Source organism: Molothrus ater, chromosome 15 (assembly GCF_012460135.2).
Source record: "Molothrus ater isolate BHLD 08-10-18 breed brown headed cowbird chromosome 15, BPBGC_Mater_1.1, whole genome shotgun sequence".
Lineage (NCBI taxonomy): Eukaryota > Metazoa > Chordata > Aves > Passeriformes > Icteridae > Molothrus > Molothrus ater.
Genome location: NC_050492.2, coordinates 9,442,271 through 9,462,746, shown reverse-complemented (window position 1 = coordinate 9,462,746; position 20,476 = coordinate 9,442,271). Strand labels below are relative to the sequence as shown.

At 49.4% G+C, this 20,476-nt stretch overlaps 1 protein-coding gene across 1 annotated transcript; it reads left to right on the top strand.

Annotated features, from left to right (window-relative positions):
* The first annotated feature begins 1,709 nt into the window (after nucleotides 1–1,709).
* Nucleotides 1,710–3,113, top strand: NEUROG1 (neurogenin 1). The gene is made up of 2 exons (XM_036391794.1): nucleotides 1,710–1,790; nucleotides 1,970–3,113. Coding segments are annotated over exons 1-2 (534 nt in total). The 5' UTR covers nucleotides 1,710–1,788; the 3' UTR covers nucleotides 2,502–3,113.
* The last annotated feature ends 17,363 nt before the right edge of the window (nucleotides 3,114–20,476 follow it).

The window sequence follows — 20,476 nt, the reverse complement described above, 5'->3', positions numbered from 1 at the left end:
TAACTCAGTGAAGTGGAACTGCTTAGCGCAGAAAGTCACTTATGTATGCAGAGGCCCTAAAAACATCAGGCTGATTGCAGGTCCGGTGACCGGGAGAGCCCCGTCCCTCCCGGGAACAGCCAGCCCCGCTCGTCTCCTGCCGTACCTGGGCGTACTGCACAGCCCTGCTCCGCAAGCGGATAAAGACGTAAAAAGCAGAGAGAGAGCTGATCCTGCAAGTTCGGCCACTGCCAAACTACTTCTAGTTTGAGACTCGTTAATATTCATCACCCAGGGCTTCTTGGATTGCTCACTTCTGTGCGTGATCTTCTTGGCACAAAGAAGGTTGTTTGTGGCGGTGCGCTGGTGTCGTGGGTCGTCGCAAAGCGAGGAGGGTGGAAAACAGAAATAATTCTCATAGAATTCCTCGCTCAGGTTCAAGTAAAGAATGGTTGCTAAGAACTTAAAATGCAGAGATATACAATAATTTATGCTGTCGATTTCCCCTGTTTATCAAAGATCAAAGTCATAGAAGAAAATCAAAGGAGGGGAACTCAATCTACATTTTGTGTAAGGGGAAATCAGGTAAATACATGTGAGTTTAGGCATAGGCACCTGAAAATGGCTATTGATGGGCGGTGAAACTGAAAACCTTCCAGGGACACAAGTGCATGAGTGCTGACAATGGGGCTTCTCCCAAGCAGGGAGAGCAGGATGCAAAGAGCCAGATGTCAGAATTAGGAAACTTTTTAGCCACTTACAAAACTGTGGCTTCCCAAAATGTGAGATAGCGATACCCTAGCACTGAATGGGGACTAGCAGCAGCAGCAAGAATTTAACAATCAAAACAGCACAATTCTTTGTTTTTATCCAGACAAAGAATTGTATCTGTGCATTGTATACGCAGTGTGTATATATGCATATACAGTGTATATGTATTGCGAATACAACCATCAAAGCTTGTAAAATAAATGTCCTTTGGAACTTTTAACTTTCTGAACACCTGCAAAATCCTTTTAAAAGCGAAGCACGTGAAAGCCAAGGCGCGTGTTGATATCCACCTGAGAAACGCAGGAGAGAAATACCTGCTTTGAGTTTCATCATTTTAGAGCATTTTCACTTTGACGCGTGGACGCAGAAAAAGCCGCAAGGTGCAACGAAAACCTGACAAAATCCTCCGCCCGCATCTGGCTGGGCAATAACCCACGGCTCATCCTCTGGAAATCCAGATTAACCTTTCTCTTTCCCCAAACCCCCTGCTCGCAGCGGTTTAAACTCCCGCTGGAGCCCCTCCGGCCGGAGCGGGACGGTGACCCCTCCACCCCCTGCCCCGCTTTGTCCTGCCGCCTCCCTCCCCGCACACGGGGGGGACAAAGCGGGGGGACCCCCCCTCTCTCCCCCGTCCCCCGGGGGCGCGGCAGATGCGCGGCCGCCCGCGGTAATTGCGGGCACGCTCCGGAGGGCGCGGCGCACGGGGCCGACCTGCCGCCTCGGCGCGGCCCCGCGGGGCGGCCACGGGGCCATTGTCCGCCCGCCGCTATAAGAACGGGCGGCCGCGCCGTCGTGTGCCAAAGCCGCCGCTCACACGAGCGGATCGCAGCCCGCAGCACTTCAAAGCCACGCGCGGTCGCGTGTCCCCCCCGCCCCGCCTTTCCCCGGGCTTTGGCTTTTTTTTTTTTTTTTCGCTTTTTTTTTTTTTTTTTTTTTTTTTTTATCCCCCTGCTTTTCCCTATAGCGGCCGGCTCGGCTCTTTCCTCTCTGTGTTTTCACACCGTTATTGCTTATCCGCATCCCCGGGAGTGCCTTTCCATGTGAGTACGGGAGCGCCGGCACCTGCCAAGCACCCGCACCGCCACCCTCTCCGTTATATTTTTTTTTTTTTCCTTCCCCCCCACCCTTTCCCCGGCAGCTTCGCACCTTCCCCTTCGCTCCCCCCTCCATCCTCCCCTGCCCCGGCTGGCAGTGACAGGCTCCGGCTTCTCTCCCGCAGGATGCCCGCCGAGGCGCCCGGCAGCGGCGAGGGCGCGGAGCCCGGCGCTCCGCGGGAGCGGCGGAGACGGCGCGGCCGTGCGCGGGCGCGGACCGAGGCGCTGCTGCACACGCTGAAGCGCAGCCGGCGGGTCAAGGCCAACGACCGGGAGCGGAACCGCATGCACCACCTCAACGCCGCCCTGGACGAGCTCCGCAGCGTCCTGCCCACCTTCCCCGACGACACCAAGCTCACCAAGATCGAGACCCTGCGCTTCGCCTACAACTACATCTGGGCCCTCTCCGAGACCCTCCGCCTGGCCGAGCAGTGCCTCCCGCCGCCCCCCGCCTTCCGCGGCGCCGCCGCGCCCCCCAGCCCCGGCAGCGACGCGGGGTCCTGGCTGTCCAGCGCCTCCCCGTCCGCCCCCTCGCTCTGCGCCTCCGCCTCCGGCCCCAGCAGCCCCGCCACCTCCGAGGACTGCGCGTACGCGCCCGCCGACAGCCTAAGGGGCTTCCGCGGGCTGCCCGCCGGCCCGGGCGCGCCCCTCCGCTAGCGCGCACCGCCCCGCGCCCCGCGCACCGCCCGCAGCTCGGCCCGGGGCCGGCGGAGAGGGGGGGTGAGGGGGGGGTCTCGTCCCGTTGCACTTTTCATCACTCTCCTTCCCCCCAGCCCCTTCCCCCCGACCCCCGCCTCGCCTCCCGCTCCACTCCGAAAAACTGGGAAGAAGAAAAGCGACAGATTTGCTGCCGCAGACGAGGTGAAAAGTCAATTTTACAATTTGTAGCTCTCCAGAGAAGAAAAACGAGCATGAAAATTTGGTTTGAACGCCCTGACAATGCCATGAAAAGGCTTAAGGGGCCGATGCGGCCCGGGGCGCAGCGCGGGGCTCAGCGCGGCTCCCCGGCCCTGCCCCGGGGCGGCTCAGCCCCTCCCGGGGGTCCCAGCACCGGCCCCGATGGGACCCCGCGCCCGGCGGACAGCGGAGAGGCTCATGCATTATAGATGCTGACCCCCAGCGCGGCCGGCCTGCTTCAGAGTGGGAGCAGACACGGGGCATTCAGCGACTGGACCAGAGAGCGGTTTAATTTATTCAAGATGTTCATTCATATGAAAATTGTATTTTTGTACATAAAGAGCTTTATTCTATTATTATACCTCTTATCAAAGTGGGGGTTTTGGTTTGTTTTGGTTTTTTTTGTTTGTTTTTTTTTTTAAGAAATCGTACTTTACGCTGTAAATAAAATTTTTAACGTTTGTACTGAATTTTGGCAGCGCCTCTGGAGTTTTGTTTCTTGAACTCGAGGGGTTCACTCCTCGGAAGGAGGCTGGGGTGGAAGGGAAGGGGTCACCCCAAGGCAGCAGCCAGCACCTCTGACACGCCACTGGCCACAGACACCTGCACACACCTGCTGGCCCCCAGTGTCCCAGGGAGGCGGTCAGAGCCCCGGTCAGGAGATGCAGGCAGAGAGCAGGAGCACAGCGGGACACCAGCAGTGCCCGTGGTTCAGGCTCACAGCAGGAGCTGCAAGGTGTCAGGAGCTCTGGGGCAATAGGAAGGTGCTGAACCCCTGAACAGGGCACAGGTTGTAACTTTCCCTGAAGCCGTGACACTGGCAGAACGTGACTGGCATGAGCTGCCTCTTTTCCTCAAGGCACAAGGTGGGACAGAGGCTCTCGCAGGTCACTCCCAGGCAGGGAAAGGAAAGAGAGTGGCCAAAGGTGCCATCTCATGGCCTTGGCACCAGCTGTGGCACAGCTCTGGCTCTCAGAGAATGAGGGCATCAAGAGTAGCCTTGTCGCCAGGAAATCTGCTCCACCATTGCAAAATCCCAAACTTTCCTTTCTCCTGCAATTGTGTGCAATGGGGGAGCCCTCTGACCCCCAAAATCCTACTTTCTACTCTTCCTGACTCTATCCCCCCTCTCTTTAGAGTTGCCCAATGCTCCCATATTGCACTGGGCACACAGACCCTTAAAAACAAGTTTTGTCCTCTTTGCCTTGTTTTATTGGGCAAATGAGGCAGCTCAGACATGTCTCTACAGCCATCTCCAAAACATGGGTGAGTTGGAACTCTATGTGCAGGCAGCAGGGAGTTTGGGGGAAAGATGGAGAGATGGTGTTGTACAAACCCAGATAAATCAGATCTCTGATGGGACTGCCACGGATTATGGAATGAATTGACTTTCATTTTTCTGTGCCTCAGTTTCCCATCTGCAAAACTGGGGTACCACCATCCCCTCATCAGTGAATTTAAGGATTTAATTGTGCAGAGTTTTCAGAGCACTCAGATGCTCAGAGCTGCAGTAAAAGCCCAGGAAGGAATTCTTCAGGACATGATCATACATGGTGTGGGGAAAAAGGCAGAGGGCAAACACTGAAAGCCTCAGACAGAACACTGAGGAGTTGTTCATCACACAGGCAAAAACTCTGCCTGAAAATTAACCCTCCTGTGGGAAGAAGAAGGAGATATCATCAAAAACGTAATTTGGGATCATATAATTGTCACAAAAATTAAAAGGAGAAGAGCTGAATTAAGTTTGCACAGATAATTCAGTGTCAGCATTTCCTCCTTTGTAAGTGCCTGAGCCTGCAATAGCGATAAATATTTTTTAACACACTTTTCATGTGCATGTCCATACAGACACACACCCACCTCTGCTTCTCAGTAACTATAAATGCTGAAAAGTCTTATTTTTTTAAAATCCTAATAGCAGCATAATACTTATATTAATTAAAGACACCATCAACCAGTATAGAGCAGCTCCTTAATGATGTCCTGTTAAATAAAAGAGATTTTTGAAATCTAATTCTGGCAGTAACAGGTCTTAATCTGTGACGCAGTGAAGCTTTGCTTGCACCTGCCCTTGAAAGCCAGGAGGTTTTGTATGCAGGAGCCTCCAGGGGCTGAAATTTAGTACAGTCCATGGAGGCGGAAGGTCATCTAAAGTCACTGGGTCCCAAGACACTGGACTTCAATCTCAAAGAAGAAAAAAAAAAAAAAAAACTCCACAAAACTTCAAAATATCCTCTATTCTTTTGTGTTTTCTTAGCTGCCAGCAGAGATCTGTGGACATTATGCAGTATATAAAGACCATACATCTAGCAGCACTCAGTGTATGATGTTAATGTTCCTAATGGGCAATGAAAGCTGCAAATTGCATGAGGACACAATTAGATTCATACATTAACATGAGTCAGAGAACAGTTTTTCCCCGGAGCAGTGATAGGTTCAGACATAGTTGAACAAATCTGCCGCCGGGACAGATGGAATGCCCACATTCAGAGGCTGCAGGACCAACCTGCACCCCCATTTACAACAAGGGGGTTTGGATTTATTTTTATCAAAAGAATAGTTTGGTGAATTGGAACAGGCTTCCCCTGGCTGGAAACAGGAGGCTATTTTTAATTGCACTAAAATAATCTCCTTGCATTAGTACAGGGGAAAAGAATACGTGAATTAAATACTGGGATTGATGAAAGCATTAGCAAATTTTTTGGAAATACCAGATCGTTCTGCGGTAAAAAATATCTGTAAATAGGCAACAGTGCCACTGAAACCAATGGCAAGATCCTTACTGACTTCAGAAATAACTGAAATGGAATCTTGATTTTTTTAATCCTGGCACCACATTGCATGTGTGTATATGCATTTTTTTCATATGTCTGCTGATAGGTGTTGGTAGCACTTTAGCCCTGTTGGATCCACTCAGCCACCTCCAGGGCATGCAAGCATTAGGGACCCTCTGCCAGGAGGCTCTGCAAGTCCTTAGGTCCCTTAATTCCCCTTTAGTTAGGAGAGAAAGTCTGAGATGGCTCCATTGATAGGGAATCCCTGCTGGCTGGGAGACATCCAGCACAGACTTTTTTGAAACACAGCTGGGATTACCCCACTTTCTCTCTGTTGGGATTCACTGTGGGGAAAATTCCCCTACCAACTACAAGATGCTTGAGAAGGGCCCACAGCAGCTGGAACTACTCTGTTTAACCCTTTTCCAACAGATTTGAAGCTCTGGAGATTCTCTGTGAATTACCTGTACTCAACAAGCGAGCAAATAACTGCAAATGCAAAATTCTGTACAGGTTTTAGATTAGGAGTATTTTCTGTAGTTTCAATGCCATGTGGTGCCCTATTTAGTGTCATACGTGACATGGTGAGGCTCAAATGATGCTTAGCGTTTTGTTATGAACAAGCACATCCTCAGAAGGGTTTCCATTATTGGGCCTCAATCTGTCATAGATTTTGATTTTAGTCTGTACATGATCTGTAAAATACAGTCTGCACTACCACCTCCAAGCTCATGAAACTTAATATTATAATTACAGATCTCTGGGGCTCAAATGCTCCATTAAGACTGATCTGTATAGTAAGTGGAGATTATCAGAGCAGAAGCAGGTGAGAACTCATTTTCAGGAGCTTTTTTTGTTGGTGGCACATGCAATTAAAAGAAGTCATCTGGAGGAGCAGAGCTGCTAAGGACCAAGCAGATTTACTGTCAGCAGTGTGTGTGAGCAGAACAGAGATGCAAAAATACTGCATGAATACTTGCAGCTGATACTTTGCCTCTTACTTGTATAGTCTTCAAATAACACCCCTAGCAGATTTTTGAGTATAGATTAACAAATTAAATGCCTTGTTAGTACTGGGTTTATGCCCAGTGGCCTGGTAGCAGTGCCCATGAACAACTAATCCCTGTTCTCTCTTCCTCCTCAGCCTAATGGTGTCTGTGAAGAGCTGCTGAAGACCCCACAGGTGTCACAGGTCCATGGTGCAGTGACAGATCCCTTTAAAAGCCCAGCCCCGTTATTGATCCCCGGGGCAGTGAGGGGAGAGGCTGAGCTGGGGGGTGATGGAAGCAGGGGTTTCCCCCATGCTGAGGTTGCTGCTCTCTCAGGAGGGATGGCCAAGGCTCGCTCACGTGAGGCTCTGCTGGTGCAGACCCGGGCTCCACACGCCGAGCAATGCCCCTCCATTATCATCACCATTATTTTTCACTTGTCACTCTTCCAGTGTAAGATCCACTAGACAAGAGTGAAAAGACTCTTCCCCATGGATAATGCTCTTCTCTGCCAGCGTGGAAATGTTGATGGCGCAGCACTTGTTGTTATTCAGGTCTCTCACTTTTGCCTCTGTTTGACTTTGCAAAGCATCTGTTAGAACCTCTCATCTTGCTGCTAGAAAATTTTATGAAATTCTGCTCATTTGAAAAGGAAATGAAATATCACATTAGAGAGGTTGGGACTGAGATGCCACCCTCCTCCATGCCATGTGTGCAATTCCACAAGTACAAGAAACTCTTCTCACTCAGCCCTACCCCATTTGTTTTACTCATTGACTGCCAGTAGGACTTTGGCAAAGGTCAGTGGGATTTTGGCAAAGGTCAGTAGGACGGAGCACACAGCATAGCTCTGAAGAGAGTAAGAACTTGTGGGAGCAAGACTTTTAGAGAAGAGATTCACTTTATTCTTTGACTAATCATGAGTAAGGGTCCACAGACACAGACTTGTATGCACTCTGCCAAATGGAAGTGTCGAAATCAAGTCCAGAAATCTGGCATCCTAATACAGAAATTGGAAAGAAAATCTTTGAGTGTCTCACTAACATCCCTGCTCGAGCTCATTGATTTAGTTGCACTATTCAGCCTCCTGATCCCTTGTTTTCAATCCAAGAGATTCATTGTGCTAAGGAGAAGGACCTGCCTGTGTCAGTTCATGGTCTCCCTTCCACTCTTCCTTCATGCTTGTGGGATGTACTTAATTACAAATTGAAGCATCTGAGGGACTGATGCCTCTATTTCCCAAACAGGGATTTGGCAAAGTCCTCAGGACTTCACTGTCTCTTTCTTGGATTATTACATTCTGCACATTCCAGGATAATCTTTTTCTTTAACCTGAAGATTTCACAAAATTGCCTTCTAGGAAAGCATTTAAAGCTGTCTAATGGCAGTCCAAGGTGATTACAGACCTTAATGGTTTGTTGCACAAATAATGGATTAAGTTCCATCTGTAGGAGTTAATTTGACTTATTCTTACAAACAAACCACTTGCTCTGCTCCTCTCTGCATGGCAGATGTCAGCAATCTTTATAAAATCATACCCAGGTAAACAGCTCCAGCAGGACTGTCTGGGGCGGCACCTGGCATCTGCAGCCCAGCACAAACCAGGCAGAGCTTCTTGCTTTTCCAGCTTGCAGCTTCCATTGAGGTGACAAGCCTGAAGAAAGACAACTTTTGCAAACATGAAATAACAAAATCCCAAATCTAGGATGGTGTTAGTCCACTTTTGGAGGTGGCAGGAGAAGAGACACACAGCCAAGGGACACTGTGGAATCAGAAGTTTGCCCTGTCTCTGTTGTAGGGACCAAGAGATTTGGGGGCCCTTGATGAACAGTTTGGATAAATGAGGCCAAACAGAGAAGTCAAATGTCACAAATTAAATGGAGAAAGAGAAAATTCCCAGCATGGTCATTTTCATGTTGGATTCCCCATGCTGACCTTCAGGATAATGCACTGACAAGAGAGTCTCAAATACAGGGTCAGAAATAATGAGAATCACTATTTGCAGGTAAAAGTTGATCAGCCTACCCTAAACAGTCCTTTCCCACCTGGATTTCTCCTTTAAAACATTCACTTTGGAGGAAGCAATGTCCTTCTAGCCAAGGCTGCTATCTGTGTGGAGCAATGGGACATGGCCTTCAGATGTAAATTTAACATGGATCAGAAGTAGCATCTCTTCCCCTGTAGCTTTCCAGTTTGGTCTCTGGGACTTACAGAAAAATAGGTAATATTTATCTATACATTATTTTCCTCAGACCCTGGAAAAGCTAGAGACCTTGCCAGTAAAGACCAGCAATTACAAGCAGCTAAGCCAATCCCTCCCTTCAAAGCCCAAGACCTTGATTTACTTTCTTACTTTTTCATTTGACAATCCCTAGATATAAATGCAGTTTCTCTCCTTCACTGGTAGTAGTACTCAAACCGAAGGGATTTAACTCCTGAGATAAAAGAATATGGAAAGAATTTGGTATCTTTTTCCCTTCCAATTTGAGTACCATCTCTTCTGCAACAAGTCTTTTGTAATCTGAAAGGAAAACCCTTCCTGTCACAACACCAGTAATGGATATTGCTCTCTCAATTACCCCTTGCTTCACCAGGAGAGCAACTGATGCGCATCGTGTTTATCCAGCTCACTGAAGTGCTTTCATTATCTAAGAAAAGAGGTTAATTAGTATTTAATCAATCTTTTCACAGGGTACAGTTTCCTCCTCTCCTATTTGCAATCCAAAAAGATGTCAGCCTCCAAAGCCATAATGCCCTCTTGATAAATCAAGTGGCAGCTAATGAGGTCCGTGGTCCCCGGGCAGGAAGGTCTGGGCTACCTGTCACCAGCGCGGCTGTCACCTCGGCTGTCACCTCACTGCTGCCCGGGCAGCGCTTTTTGGGATGCCAGGAGATGCAGGGAGCCACATGGGATACAGGGAAGGGAATCATCAGCTGAGGGAAGGAGCTGGTGACTGTGTACACCCCGAGCTGGAGTGTGTGAGTGTCCAGTGCATGCCTCACTCTAACCCAGCTTGGAGGGTTCACAGATAAATCTCACAGAAACTCTATGCTCAAGAAGGAAACAGGTGAGAATTCTTTATTTTCTTTCTCTCTTCCTTCCTTCCTTCCTTCCTTCCTTCCTTCCTTCCTTCCTTCCTTCCTTCCTTCCTTCCTTCCTTCCTTCCTTCCTTCCTTCCTTCCTTCCTTCCTTCCTTCCTTCCTTCCTTCCTTCCTTCCTTCCTTCCTTCCTTCCTTCCTTCCTTCCTTCCTTCCTTCCTTCCTTCCTTCCTTCCTTCCTTCCTTCCTTCCTTCTTTCCTTCCTTCCTTCCTTCCTTCCTTCCTTCCTTCCTTCCTTCCTTCCTTCCTTCCTTCCTTCCTTCCTTCCTTCCTTCCTTCCTTCCTTCCTTCCTTCCTTCCTTCCTTCCTCTCTATCATCTCTATCATCTCTATCTCTATCTCTATCTCTATCTCTATCTCTATCTCTATCTCTATCTCTATCTCTATCTCTATCTCTATCTATCTCCTTTTCTTTCCTTCTTTCCTAAAGATAACCCAGGAGCCGTCCCTGCATCTGCATGGGCTTGAACTTCAGAGGTAAGAGCCACTAATTATGCTTGTTGCCAAAATGGATAATAAAAGCATTATCCCATTTCAAAGAAACATATGTAAACGATGGAGTTTTCTTCATTAGGCAGTAGGGAAGTATTTGTTCTTCCCTGAAAAATGCCAAACCAAACTCTCTCTCTTACCATTTCCACTGTGTTAGTTCTGTGGCTGTGGCTCTGCACAGCTCTGCTGAAGCTAAACTCGGCTGAGACTGGGCTGTTAAAGAAACAAAACTTAATTTTGGCCAGCCTTAGAGAGGCTCTTGAGTGATCTGGTCCAAAAGAGCTGTTCCAACTGCCCAACCTTTGCATCTTTAAAAACACCCAGCAGCATTTGCAGTGATATTTTTTCTGCGATATCTAAGCAGAGAAAGTGGCCCATGCATCCACATGCTCAAGCCCCCTGGCTGCTGGGCTGTTCTCCCCATAGCCACTGCTGCTGACAATGAGGGACTGAGCCTCATGCCCTGTGGTAGCCATGCTCTGGATTTCTTTCCCTGACTTTGGGAAATTCATTGTCTTTAGCGTGGTCTGTAGGTTCAAAGTCCGCTTTCACTCCGCAGGGCGCCCTTTCTGGGTTCATAAAGCTACGTTCAGAAATCTTTGGGCAGACCCAAAGCTGACAAAAGTGTCATTAAATAATGCTGCCAATGAATGAAGCTACCAAAGAAGACATAGTCCAGTTTGCATCTCAGTTACAAGAAGAAAGTGCAATGACAGAGTGAGTAATTGGCTAATTGTCTATACGAGCTCTATTTTAACAGTGCAGTCGTGCGATCGCACCATCTGGGGGGAGCTGGGGAGGGAGCCCCAGCGCACACAAAGCCAGCGCGGTTCCCGACACACAGGCCAGGCAACTGCCTCCTTCCCAGGCCAGAGGTGGGAGCTGCAGCCCCCCGGGTCCCCCCAAATATCGGCTGAGATGCTGAAGCTCCGCTGATGGTGAAAGTCGGGGTGGTTGCCAAGCAATATCTGCGGGTTTTGGAGTGCACGCCGAAGCCCACCTAAGTTGCACAGTGTAGTAAGTGAGTGTTAGTGCACTCACAGCGATATCAGCCTGATTGCAGGGCTGCTAATGAGCACAATTAGGCGGGTGGTTGGTGTCGTGAGCCGGCATCCCTGGCCCAGACGTGCGAGGGTGCTGCCGGCGGCAGTCAGGGAGCTCAGCGCACTGGTGTGATTCTGGGACGTTCAGAAATGATGGCATTTCCCCCTCCTTGTCTTGAAAAAGCTGAATTACTGCCTTTCAGTTCCCATCTATTTTCCTCCAAAGTTACCATGAAGAAAAAAGTATAAATCACACTTCTAAGTGGGGCTGGCACTCGGCTCACAAGAAGAAGGGGGAAAAAAAAATAAAGAGGTAATGCCATAATGTAAAATAGTTAAAAGCTTATTAGAGCCGTTCAGGGCAGTATGATTTCCACTTTGTTTCAGAACACCCCAAGCCCATCCTTTCATGCTATTGTGAAGGCAGCAATTCAAATCTCCCTTTGTCAGTATGAATGGCCCCTCTTAAAGCTCTTTTATGCCAACATATTCCCTACAGGCATATGCCCTTTAGCTCTATTACTGATTTACCCAAGTATTCAGCCCATACCTTCTGCTTTTCTTTTTCACTTACTGAAGTTCCACATGACACGAGCTGCAGGCTCTGCTTTGGTGCCTGCCCCACACCCGGCCCCAGCCAGGATGCTGCGTGCTCTGCCGCTATCTATCTCACCAGGAAAAGCCACCAAAAAAACTAACAGAGGAGACTTTTCAAATGATTGATTTTTCTACTCCCCCCCCCACACACACACACCCTTTCTACCTCTCCCCCTTCTTTTCATTACATTTGTTAGCGCAAACAAATGGGAGAGGGTATATACCACCACCACCCCCCAGCCACAGGGGAAAAAGAACCTTGCAGGCTTTGAGGGAGGAAAAATTCGAGTGTAAAAAACGCAAGTAGGCCTATTACCTCTACTTACCCTAATTAGACTTGCTTTGAAGGGCTATTCAGAGATTTTGAAAGGCTGTCCTCTCCCTGCATCTCATTGTGCAATGTTTGCAGAGACATTTGCATCTGTTTGTGCTTCTGAAAATAGCAATGGATGCTTTCAAGAAAGCAAAGCCACCTCCGAGCCCCTCGCACCAAGCCAAGGGCCGCAGCAGTCGAGGTATGTGTGGCCGGCGCTGGGCGGGGGGACACCCCGGTTTCAAGGGTTTCAGGGTTCTCCACCGGTCCCCATTTAAACAATTCCCTTTAACAATGCAATTTTAGGCATAAAATCTGCTAACTAGATTAAATCCAGATGACACAGGACGTAGAAATGGAATAAAAAAAATCAACGCTAAAGTAAATGGTAGGCATCCTAACAGGATAGAAAGTGTGAAATCCATGCAGAGCTAGAGAGAATAGCTGGCAGCACAGCCCAGGCTTTCATACGCATATGGCCTTGACCATTTGACTCTGGTCCCATTGAGGTGATCAGCTGGAGATGTGAAGGGGCATCTCTGGCAACACACACGTCCCGCTCGCTCCTTGAAGAAAGCCCACGAAATAAAGCTGCGAGAAGGTGAATGATAGTAAACATTTTGTAATTTGGAGGGATTAAACTTGTGGGATGATCTTGATCAGGTTCTCAAGGCATTGCCAGAATGCGCTTACATTAGAATAGCCGCTGCAGGATCGCTGCTGGCAAAGCCACAATATCCGCCAAAGAAAGGGGGTGTGAATGGGACAAAAGGGTTAATTTGAATACGTGCTGAAAAGACTGAGGTGGACAAGGAGCTCTGCAAGGACTTCATCAGGAGCCATGGGCAGAAGGAGACGGTTTTGCAAATACAGAGGGCGAGCTGGGAGGATGTTTGTAAAGCACACTTGGAAAGGGGGGAGAAAAGGAGAAGAGAAAAGCCCCACAAAGCTCAAACTGCTTCTTTCTTACACTGCCCTTGGCTACGCTCAGAGGAGCACTTTAGATGGATTAATCACAGGGAAAAACAATGGGATAAAAGTCTTCTTCTCCTCCGTCTGTGCCCAGCCGCGCTGATCTTTCCCCAGCGGCGCACGGTGAGCGCTGGCTTCTGGCCTGGGATGGAGCCACCGGGTCACGGCGGGTGACCACATCTCCTGCTCTGCACGTCTGGGAGCTGGGAGTCCCACTGCCCTTTTCTGAGCAACATACGATTAAATTTATACTATCAGCAGGTTGAAGATTTTATCAGATTACTCCTTCAAAAAATGCTTAGTGGGAATTAAGCATGCAAATCCACTTGGCCGGCTCCGGGGACAATACATTCCCTCATGACGGTGAAATTCTCCTTCTAGCTCGGGCACCCATGACACGGGCTTTTCTGCTCATCTTTTTAATCTTTAAACACACGCTGGCATCTGGAAAATGCTCTCATGCATGGACCAGGCTTGGATGCTCTGGGTGGGCCGGGAGGGGGCACTTCCCACCTCTCCAAGGTGATGGAAAGGTGCCGCACTGTCACCTCCTCCCCATCCCTGTCCCCGTCGGTGCCACAGAGGCAGAACACGGAGCACATCCTGCTTCTCTCAGAGACGCTGCAAAGTGCAGAATCCGAGCAGGGGCTGAAGGGTGTGGGGATGGACGGCACAGGTGGAGGAAGCCGGGATTTCACAGAGGAGATGGGAACACGATGCCATCACTGCTGGCTCTGATTTATGGCAGATCTGACACTCTCTGTGCAGTAGCCAGGGGCTGTATGAGGATGTCGGTGTCTCAGTGAGGCAGAAAGCAGCAGCTGGGCATGGGCTTGGGGCCAGGCAGGGTGGTGACCCTCAACACCCCAAACCGGCACAAAGGTCCTGGAGGGACGTGGCTGTTTGCACAAGCATCCCTCCCTGCAGGGAGCCACTCCTTGGGGCAGGGTGGCCTCTCTTGGGCATTAAGAACGGTTCAAAGTGAAGGGCTGGCCGTGCATTACAGCTTAGAGACCCCTGAGCCATCCTACCTGCCCCCACCGCCGTCCCCTGCCCCTGGGACAGTGCCAGACCCAGTGACAGCGCCAGCCCGATCCACCCATTGGTGATTGCACCCTCTAAGAGATCAGGTCATCCTTGGCATCCCCCACAGCGCAGAGCTTGGGCTGCTCCAGCCCTTTTTGGCATTTGAAACTCCAAATGAAGCTTCACCGTGTTTTGCTGAGACACAAGCAGGGCTGAGCTCTGCTGTTTTCCTTTGGGACATCTGGATATAGCACATAATTTCCCCACTGTATCTCTGCCCCAAAGCACTCCTCAAATGCAAACCCAGCCCATTTTCCTTCTATATTTAGAAATACAGAACCCACGGGGAAGCCCATTTTCCATCGCCCCACTCCAGCTTGCTCAGCCCCTCCTGAGCGCAGCCCAGACCCCAGGACGGGCAGAGGGAGCCAGCAGAGACTTTCTGGGGTGCCTTTGCCCGGAGCACGTGTGCCTGCGCTTTCCCCCCGGCTGCCCCTCGCTGCCAGCTTGGGGAGGGCTATTTTCCACTGGGTTTTTGTTTCCTTTGAGAACACCCTGTGTTTGTGTTGCTCTTTCTCCGCGGCACAATGCCCCTCTCCATTTCCTCGGCCGCCAGCCTCACATCTCGGCAGAGCGGAGTCGCAGGGGTCGCGGGTCACCCGAGGGCATCGGGGACACACAAAGTCTCTTCAGCCGCTAATGTAAGCCGGGCTAACGGCACGCTGAAAGCCCATCCACTTGAGACTATCTACAAGGCACTCAGCCCTCTCTAAGGGCTTATAATGTTGACTCTCCTGTCATTGGATCCAACCTTACTATAAGCCCTGGAGGTATGAGGGGCTTAGAGACGTTCATTCAGAAAAAAATAAATCCCCCTGCTACCATTCTCTTCATGGAGATAAATATACCACAAACAGAACAAGGAAAGAGGCTGAACTCCTGATCTCTGCTCCAGCCGCTTAAAAAATTGCCATTAAAAAAACAGCACTTTATTGGACTCCTTTATTATTTGCCATTAAAAAACACAGCGCGGTTTATGAGTCTCCAAAGCAGTTTATTAGTATATTTTACTAGCAAAACTTGCCTTCAGTTCAATGCCATTTCTAGTCCACTCAAAAGAGAAAATTTTGCAAAGAAAATGGGGTTTGTTTGTATTTGAACTCGCTGTTTCTCGAGGCGTTGCAACCTGAGCTGCTCCAGCCTGGGGAGAGTTTGTGCTCCATGCTGGAGGGGTTATTGCTCAGCTCCAAACTGCTGTGCTTTGCTTTGGTATTAAACCTAGGAAGGCTCCTTGGCCATCAGGACTGCAGCTTGTCTGGGGCTCTGCAGACACTGGGCAACACAGAGCACCAGTTCTGAACCTGGCAAATCTTTCTGGGCACCATGACATGTGCCAGCCCTTCTCATGACCTCTTTGGCCTCCATATTTCTGTCCAAAGCTGTGTCAAACCCGCATGGTAGGGATATTTTCAGCTCATATTCAGCCACAAGGTAAAAGAGCTGCCATGAGGATGTACTGCCATAAAGCAACTGCAGGTCAGCCTCCATCCCCACCCCTCCTCTTGCATCAAATCTTGCTGACATACCCCATCCCTGGTTGTACTGGTAGAGTTTTTAGGGACTGTGAATCTTTCCACATTTACTGGTTTTTTTTCCTGAGGAAGGTGCCTTAGCGTCCCCCAGAGTTCAAAGAGCAGAGGTTGTCCCTAAGTTCCTGCCTTTAAGTGCATCCAACCTGGCATGTTTCCAGTGGATACAGATTGTAAATTCAGCTGCTCTGAATCTCAGGCAGCCTGGGAAGGGGATGTGTAGAAGGTCTCCAGCAGATGCAAAGCACTGACAGGTCTCTGCTCAACAGGTCTGGGCTGGTGTCTTCTTCCACTCCTCCATAGCTGGCTTCCTTAAAAAATTACCCAAATAATTGATTTTTAGCAGAATTTTAACTTCCACTGCAAACACTTAGCTCTGGATGTAGATGTGAGTTTTGGACCATCTGTTTTTTTCTCCAAACATCAGGCGTTAAAGCAAAGTCTGAGGGCATTTCACTTTTATATGCATCAAATTCTTTCTTCTTTTAAGAAAAATATCCTGGTGGATGCAGGTGCTCCTGCAGGCAGATTTCCCTCCTCTACCTCCACCCGGTCATTTTCTGGCATGGTGGGGGCAGCAGGTCAGTGCCACTTGCAGGGGTTCAGGGAAGAAGGAGCCCAGGCTCTGGGCATGGTGTGTGTACATGGTGAGGTGCTCAGATTTTGAGGGGAAAACGTGCACAAAGGGAGAAAGTTGTTGCCTTGGGGAGGGAAAAGGCTGAACTGATCAAACTGCTTGTATAAAAGAGGAATAATGGGATTTTGTGGGATTCACATTGATGTTCAGATGAGAAGAGACTCTGGTTGCCTTTTTTCTTTCAAGCCACTGAACAAGAACTTTAAAGCCCCTTTAAAATCTGCTTTGGCTGAGCTAATTATTATCACAGGAGTTATTAGACAAAAGCTCAATGGCTTTTCCAGTGCCTCTTCAACAGTTTCTGGGCTGCCTCGACAACAAGAACCAGAGCTCCCTTTTATCATTGCCATATTCCTTCTGAGAGCTTTCAACTGCTGATCCTTACGTTAAGCCTTACAGGAAACACAGACAGACAAGAGGGGTGCCCACCAGCCTGGCTCTCTCTCCTCTCACCCCACGGCCTGCAGCATCTCTGCTCCCCACCTGCACACTGCTGTTTTATCTTCTGACATGCATCAGAGGAAAAACAAATGTCACAACAGAGTATCTGGTTTTTGAGCAGTGAGACAGCAACGGGCAGCAGGAAGCAGCAGCCAGCCCGAGACTGGCCAGGGCTATCCAGTGACTCATTCAAGGCAGCCATTCACACCTTCTCCCCAAGGAGAGGCTGCCCTGGGAAGTGATCAGCCCCAGCACAGAGCGGTGCCTGTGGCTTTTCCATCTGAGGTTCCACTCCTGGGACACAGCCCGGGCTCTGAAGCCCCAGTACTTCAGCCTTTGTTCCTCACCAATGCTTCAAGACCTTCCCAGTTTGATAAACTGACTTTTTTTTCCCCCGTCTTTAGGAGAAGCAATAATTACATGGTTTTTAAACAGGGGTATCCAAAGAAAAGCAAAAAGCAATAAACAAAGCAATAAGGAAAGAAAAGTGAGGACAGCAATAAAGGCTGCTTGTGGTGTTATTTCTCCAAGAACTCCTCAGCACTGAAGGGGGCCTGGGACCTCATTCAGCCCCACTGAGACAGATAAACCTTCAGCATTCCCAGGGGGGAGAATTTCCTCACTCCCAAGCAGAATGGCAGGGCATAGAACATGGAAACCAGCTACCAGTGCCCTTGCAGCTCTCCCAGTCCCCACCTCTGTCCAGCCCAGGGGCTAGGGGTGCTTTGTGGATCCCACTGTCCAGCAGTGAAAGCCCCTTTTCCCATGCCTCCTCCTCAGAGGTGCCAGTTTAGCTCTGTTTTCCCTTCTTTTTAGGAAACCTCTGCTACAAAGAAGCTGCTGATGGTGTAAGCAAACTGGGGATAGGTGCTGGCACTGGCTGGAAGCTATCCTGGAGCAGAATGGGAGCTGCTGGCTCCATCCCATAGCTCCCAAGCTCACAGGCTGCTCCTTGCAGGACTCTCACCAGTAGCACCAAACTTCTGCCCTGATTTCTTTCACATTCTTTTCAGAGGGTCCTTCAAGATAAATTGATTTTTTTTTTCTTCCCTAACTGGACATCTAAACAAAAGCTTTCCAAGGACTCAGGGGGAGATGCCTGATGAGCAGACAGGAAATGGGAATGATTGATCAAGTGCTGATGGCCACAGCACTGGCACCTGGGCTCAGGTTTCAGGCCAGAGCCCAGAAAGGAAGCAGCTCTCACCTGCACAGCTGCCACACACTGTGCTGCCTGCGTGGAAGGAGGAGGTGTGGAGCTTTCTCCATCACTGGAGAACTTCTCTTTTAGCACACAGGTGAACTAACAACCAGCCTGCCACATTCCCTTAGAGTTATCTCACCAAAAAGTTGTTTTAAGGCAAGAGAGGAAAGTAGAAAAAAATCTTCTGTGCTAAATGGTTTAGTGTTTGCCCATGGGTGGGGGGTTGGGACTAAATGATCTTTAATAGATGATCTTTAATAGATGATCTTTAATGTCCCTTCCAGCCCAAACCATTCCGAGGTTCAATGATTCTGTGAAATAAATCACAGGTGAGCTGAAATGGGGCTCAAGGCCCATTCAATGGTTCCTTCAAGGCCAGGCAGCTGCTTTCAGGTGTCATCAGGCTGGCACTAGGGGATTTAAATTCCCACCTGACTCATGTCCCTATGGGTAACATTTACTCTCTCCCAGATACCCTGTGAGCAAATCCACTGCTTTTTGCAGGGGCAGAGACCAAGCACACACCAGGTCAGGGGTGGCTGGTGACTTCACCATGTCCCCACAAAGCATCAGCTCCAAATTTGCCAGAAGGAAACACCATTTCTACCTGCATTAAGCAGTGTGAGGGTTTATGATAAGCTGGGCATCCTGAGCTGGCCAAGGTGAAAATTTTGAAGAAAGATGAGATCTATCTTCCCCCACAACCTTTCCAATTAATATTTTAAGTGTTTTGTAGGCTTGTCCTCTCTTTCTGCCCAGAGCTGGGTGTGAGGTGAAGCACTGACCAAGCAAGAAGAAAGGAACACCCCCTTCTGATTTCTGATTTCAGCATCCCCAGTCCACAGCCTACAAAAGCTCCAAGACAACTCCAGGCCAAGACACCTTTCTGTCTCTGCAGAAGGGCAAAGACTCATCACTCCTCTTCCCCCTTCCCTTCTTCTGACCCTTTTTCAAGCCCCTCTGTCCCTGGAGGTGTGCACTGGGGCACTCATGGGTGACACAGGGATGTGCAGATCCCCCGGCCAACCCCCGGCTCCTCTCCCTTCCCATCTCTAGAAGTCATCTATTTTGTTGTGTGTACACACAGAAAACAAGGGGCTGCCCCTTGTTCTCCTCCAGCCATGACACATCAAATTATCCAGCCTCCAAATATCCCATCTGGCTGTTAGTTTTTAGCTTTTTTTTCCCCTCCTTCTAGGTTGTTTCTGCTTTCCTCCTCCTCCTTTCTCTGCTCCCCAACCCATGTGTAAAAGTAGCAGGGGGGCCTTTATTAAAGGCAAAGCCCCACGGCAGCAGCTTCCCAGCCAAACTGCTCTTGTATTACTTTTTGATGAGTTTTCAATTTAGGCCTTTGCAGACAGGGGGAAGAAGGCGACTTGAGAGACAGAGGGGGGAAAAAAATGCAACAGATGGGGCCGATTGTGCTCTCTAGGCAAATTAAGGAAGACATCTGTAGCTCCCAAATACTGGTGGTCTAAAGCAATTAGTCCCCTGTGAAAAGGGGCCTCTCTGAGCCTCCTCCAGCCAATCCGCGCTCCAGCAGCACTCACGTTACAATGGCCTTGACCACAATTCACTGAGCCAAAAAAAAGAAAGATTAATCCAGGAGGAGCTGTGCGGCCAGGCTGGAGTTGCTAGGCTTAAAAGGGAAGGTTACGTCCGTTTCTGCCTGGGTTTGGGGCAGAAAAGCAGGCGGGGGGAGTGTTTTGTGCTGCTTTCTGACGGTCACCCACAGCGTACCTGGGCTATGTGGGGTGTGTGGAGCAGGCCTGTGTGTGCACACACATCCCTGTACCAGGACAGAGCTGTAAGCTGTAAATTGCTCAGGGACCTCAATTTTCCACTGCCTTGTTTGGAAAGTGATGAATGAAGACGCAAACCCCTGTGGTTGGAATTATCTCCCCCAGCCCCCTTTTGGTCCCACTCCATCCCGAATAAAAAGAAGCTGTTATATGATAAGACCCCTCTGCAAGTGATAATTATAATGATTGTTATGATGCCAGGGCTCTGCTTTTACAATTGGAAATAGGAACTCCGGCTGAGCTAATCCGGTGGTGTGGTCCCTTATTTCATCCGACGTCAGGAAGCCGAGAGTGGAAAATTTAGAAAAGGACTTTATCCAAGCTGGTTATGAGCCCCCTTCCCCCTCCCCTCCTCTCCCCTGGCTCTTTTATTCATGCATATTTATGATCAGGAGATTTCAGTGGAGAAAAAAAAAACACATACAGAAAACAAAACCGGCCTCACAATGGGGAGAGCTGCTCATGGGAGGTCACAGCACCTTTAAATTACACCTCTTGGCTTTGTTCACCCCCTCACAATGGTGCTAAGAGATAGGAAGAATAGCACTCTGCGCCCTGGCGCATCACAATTCTCCCAGTGATTTCAAAAAGGACACAGAGCCCCAACTAATTTGATATCTTATTGCATTTCTGCTAACCTAAGGCCATGCCTCATCCCAGCCACAGAGGCTTGGCAGGGGCCGGGCTCGTACAAAGAGCATGGCTGTGGCTCTGCAGAGAGCTGGGGTTTGCCAGTCAAAGCAGATCTGTCTTGGTC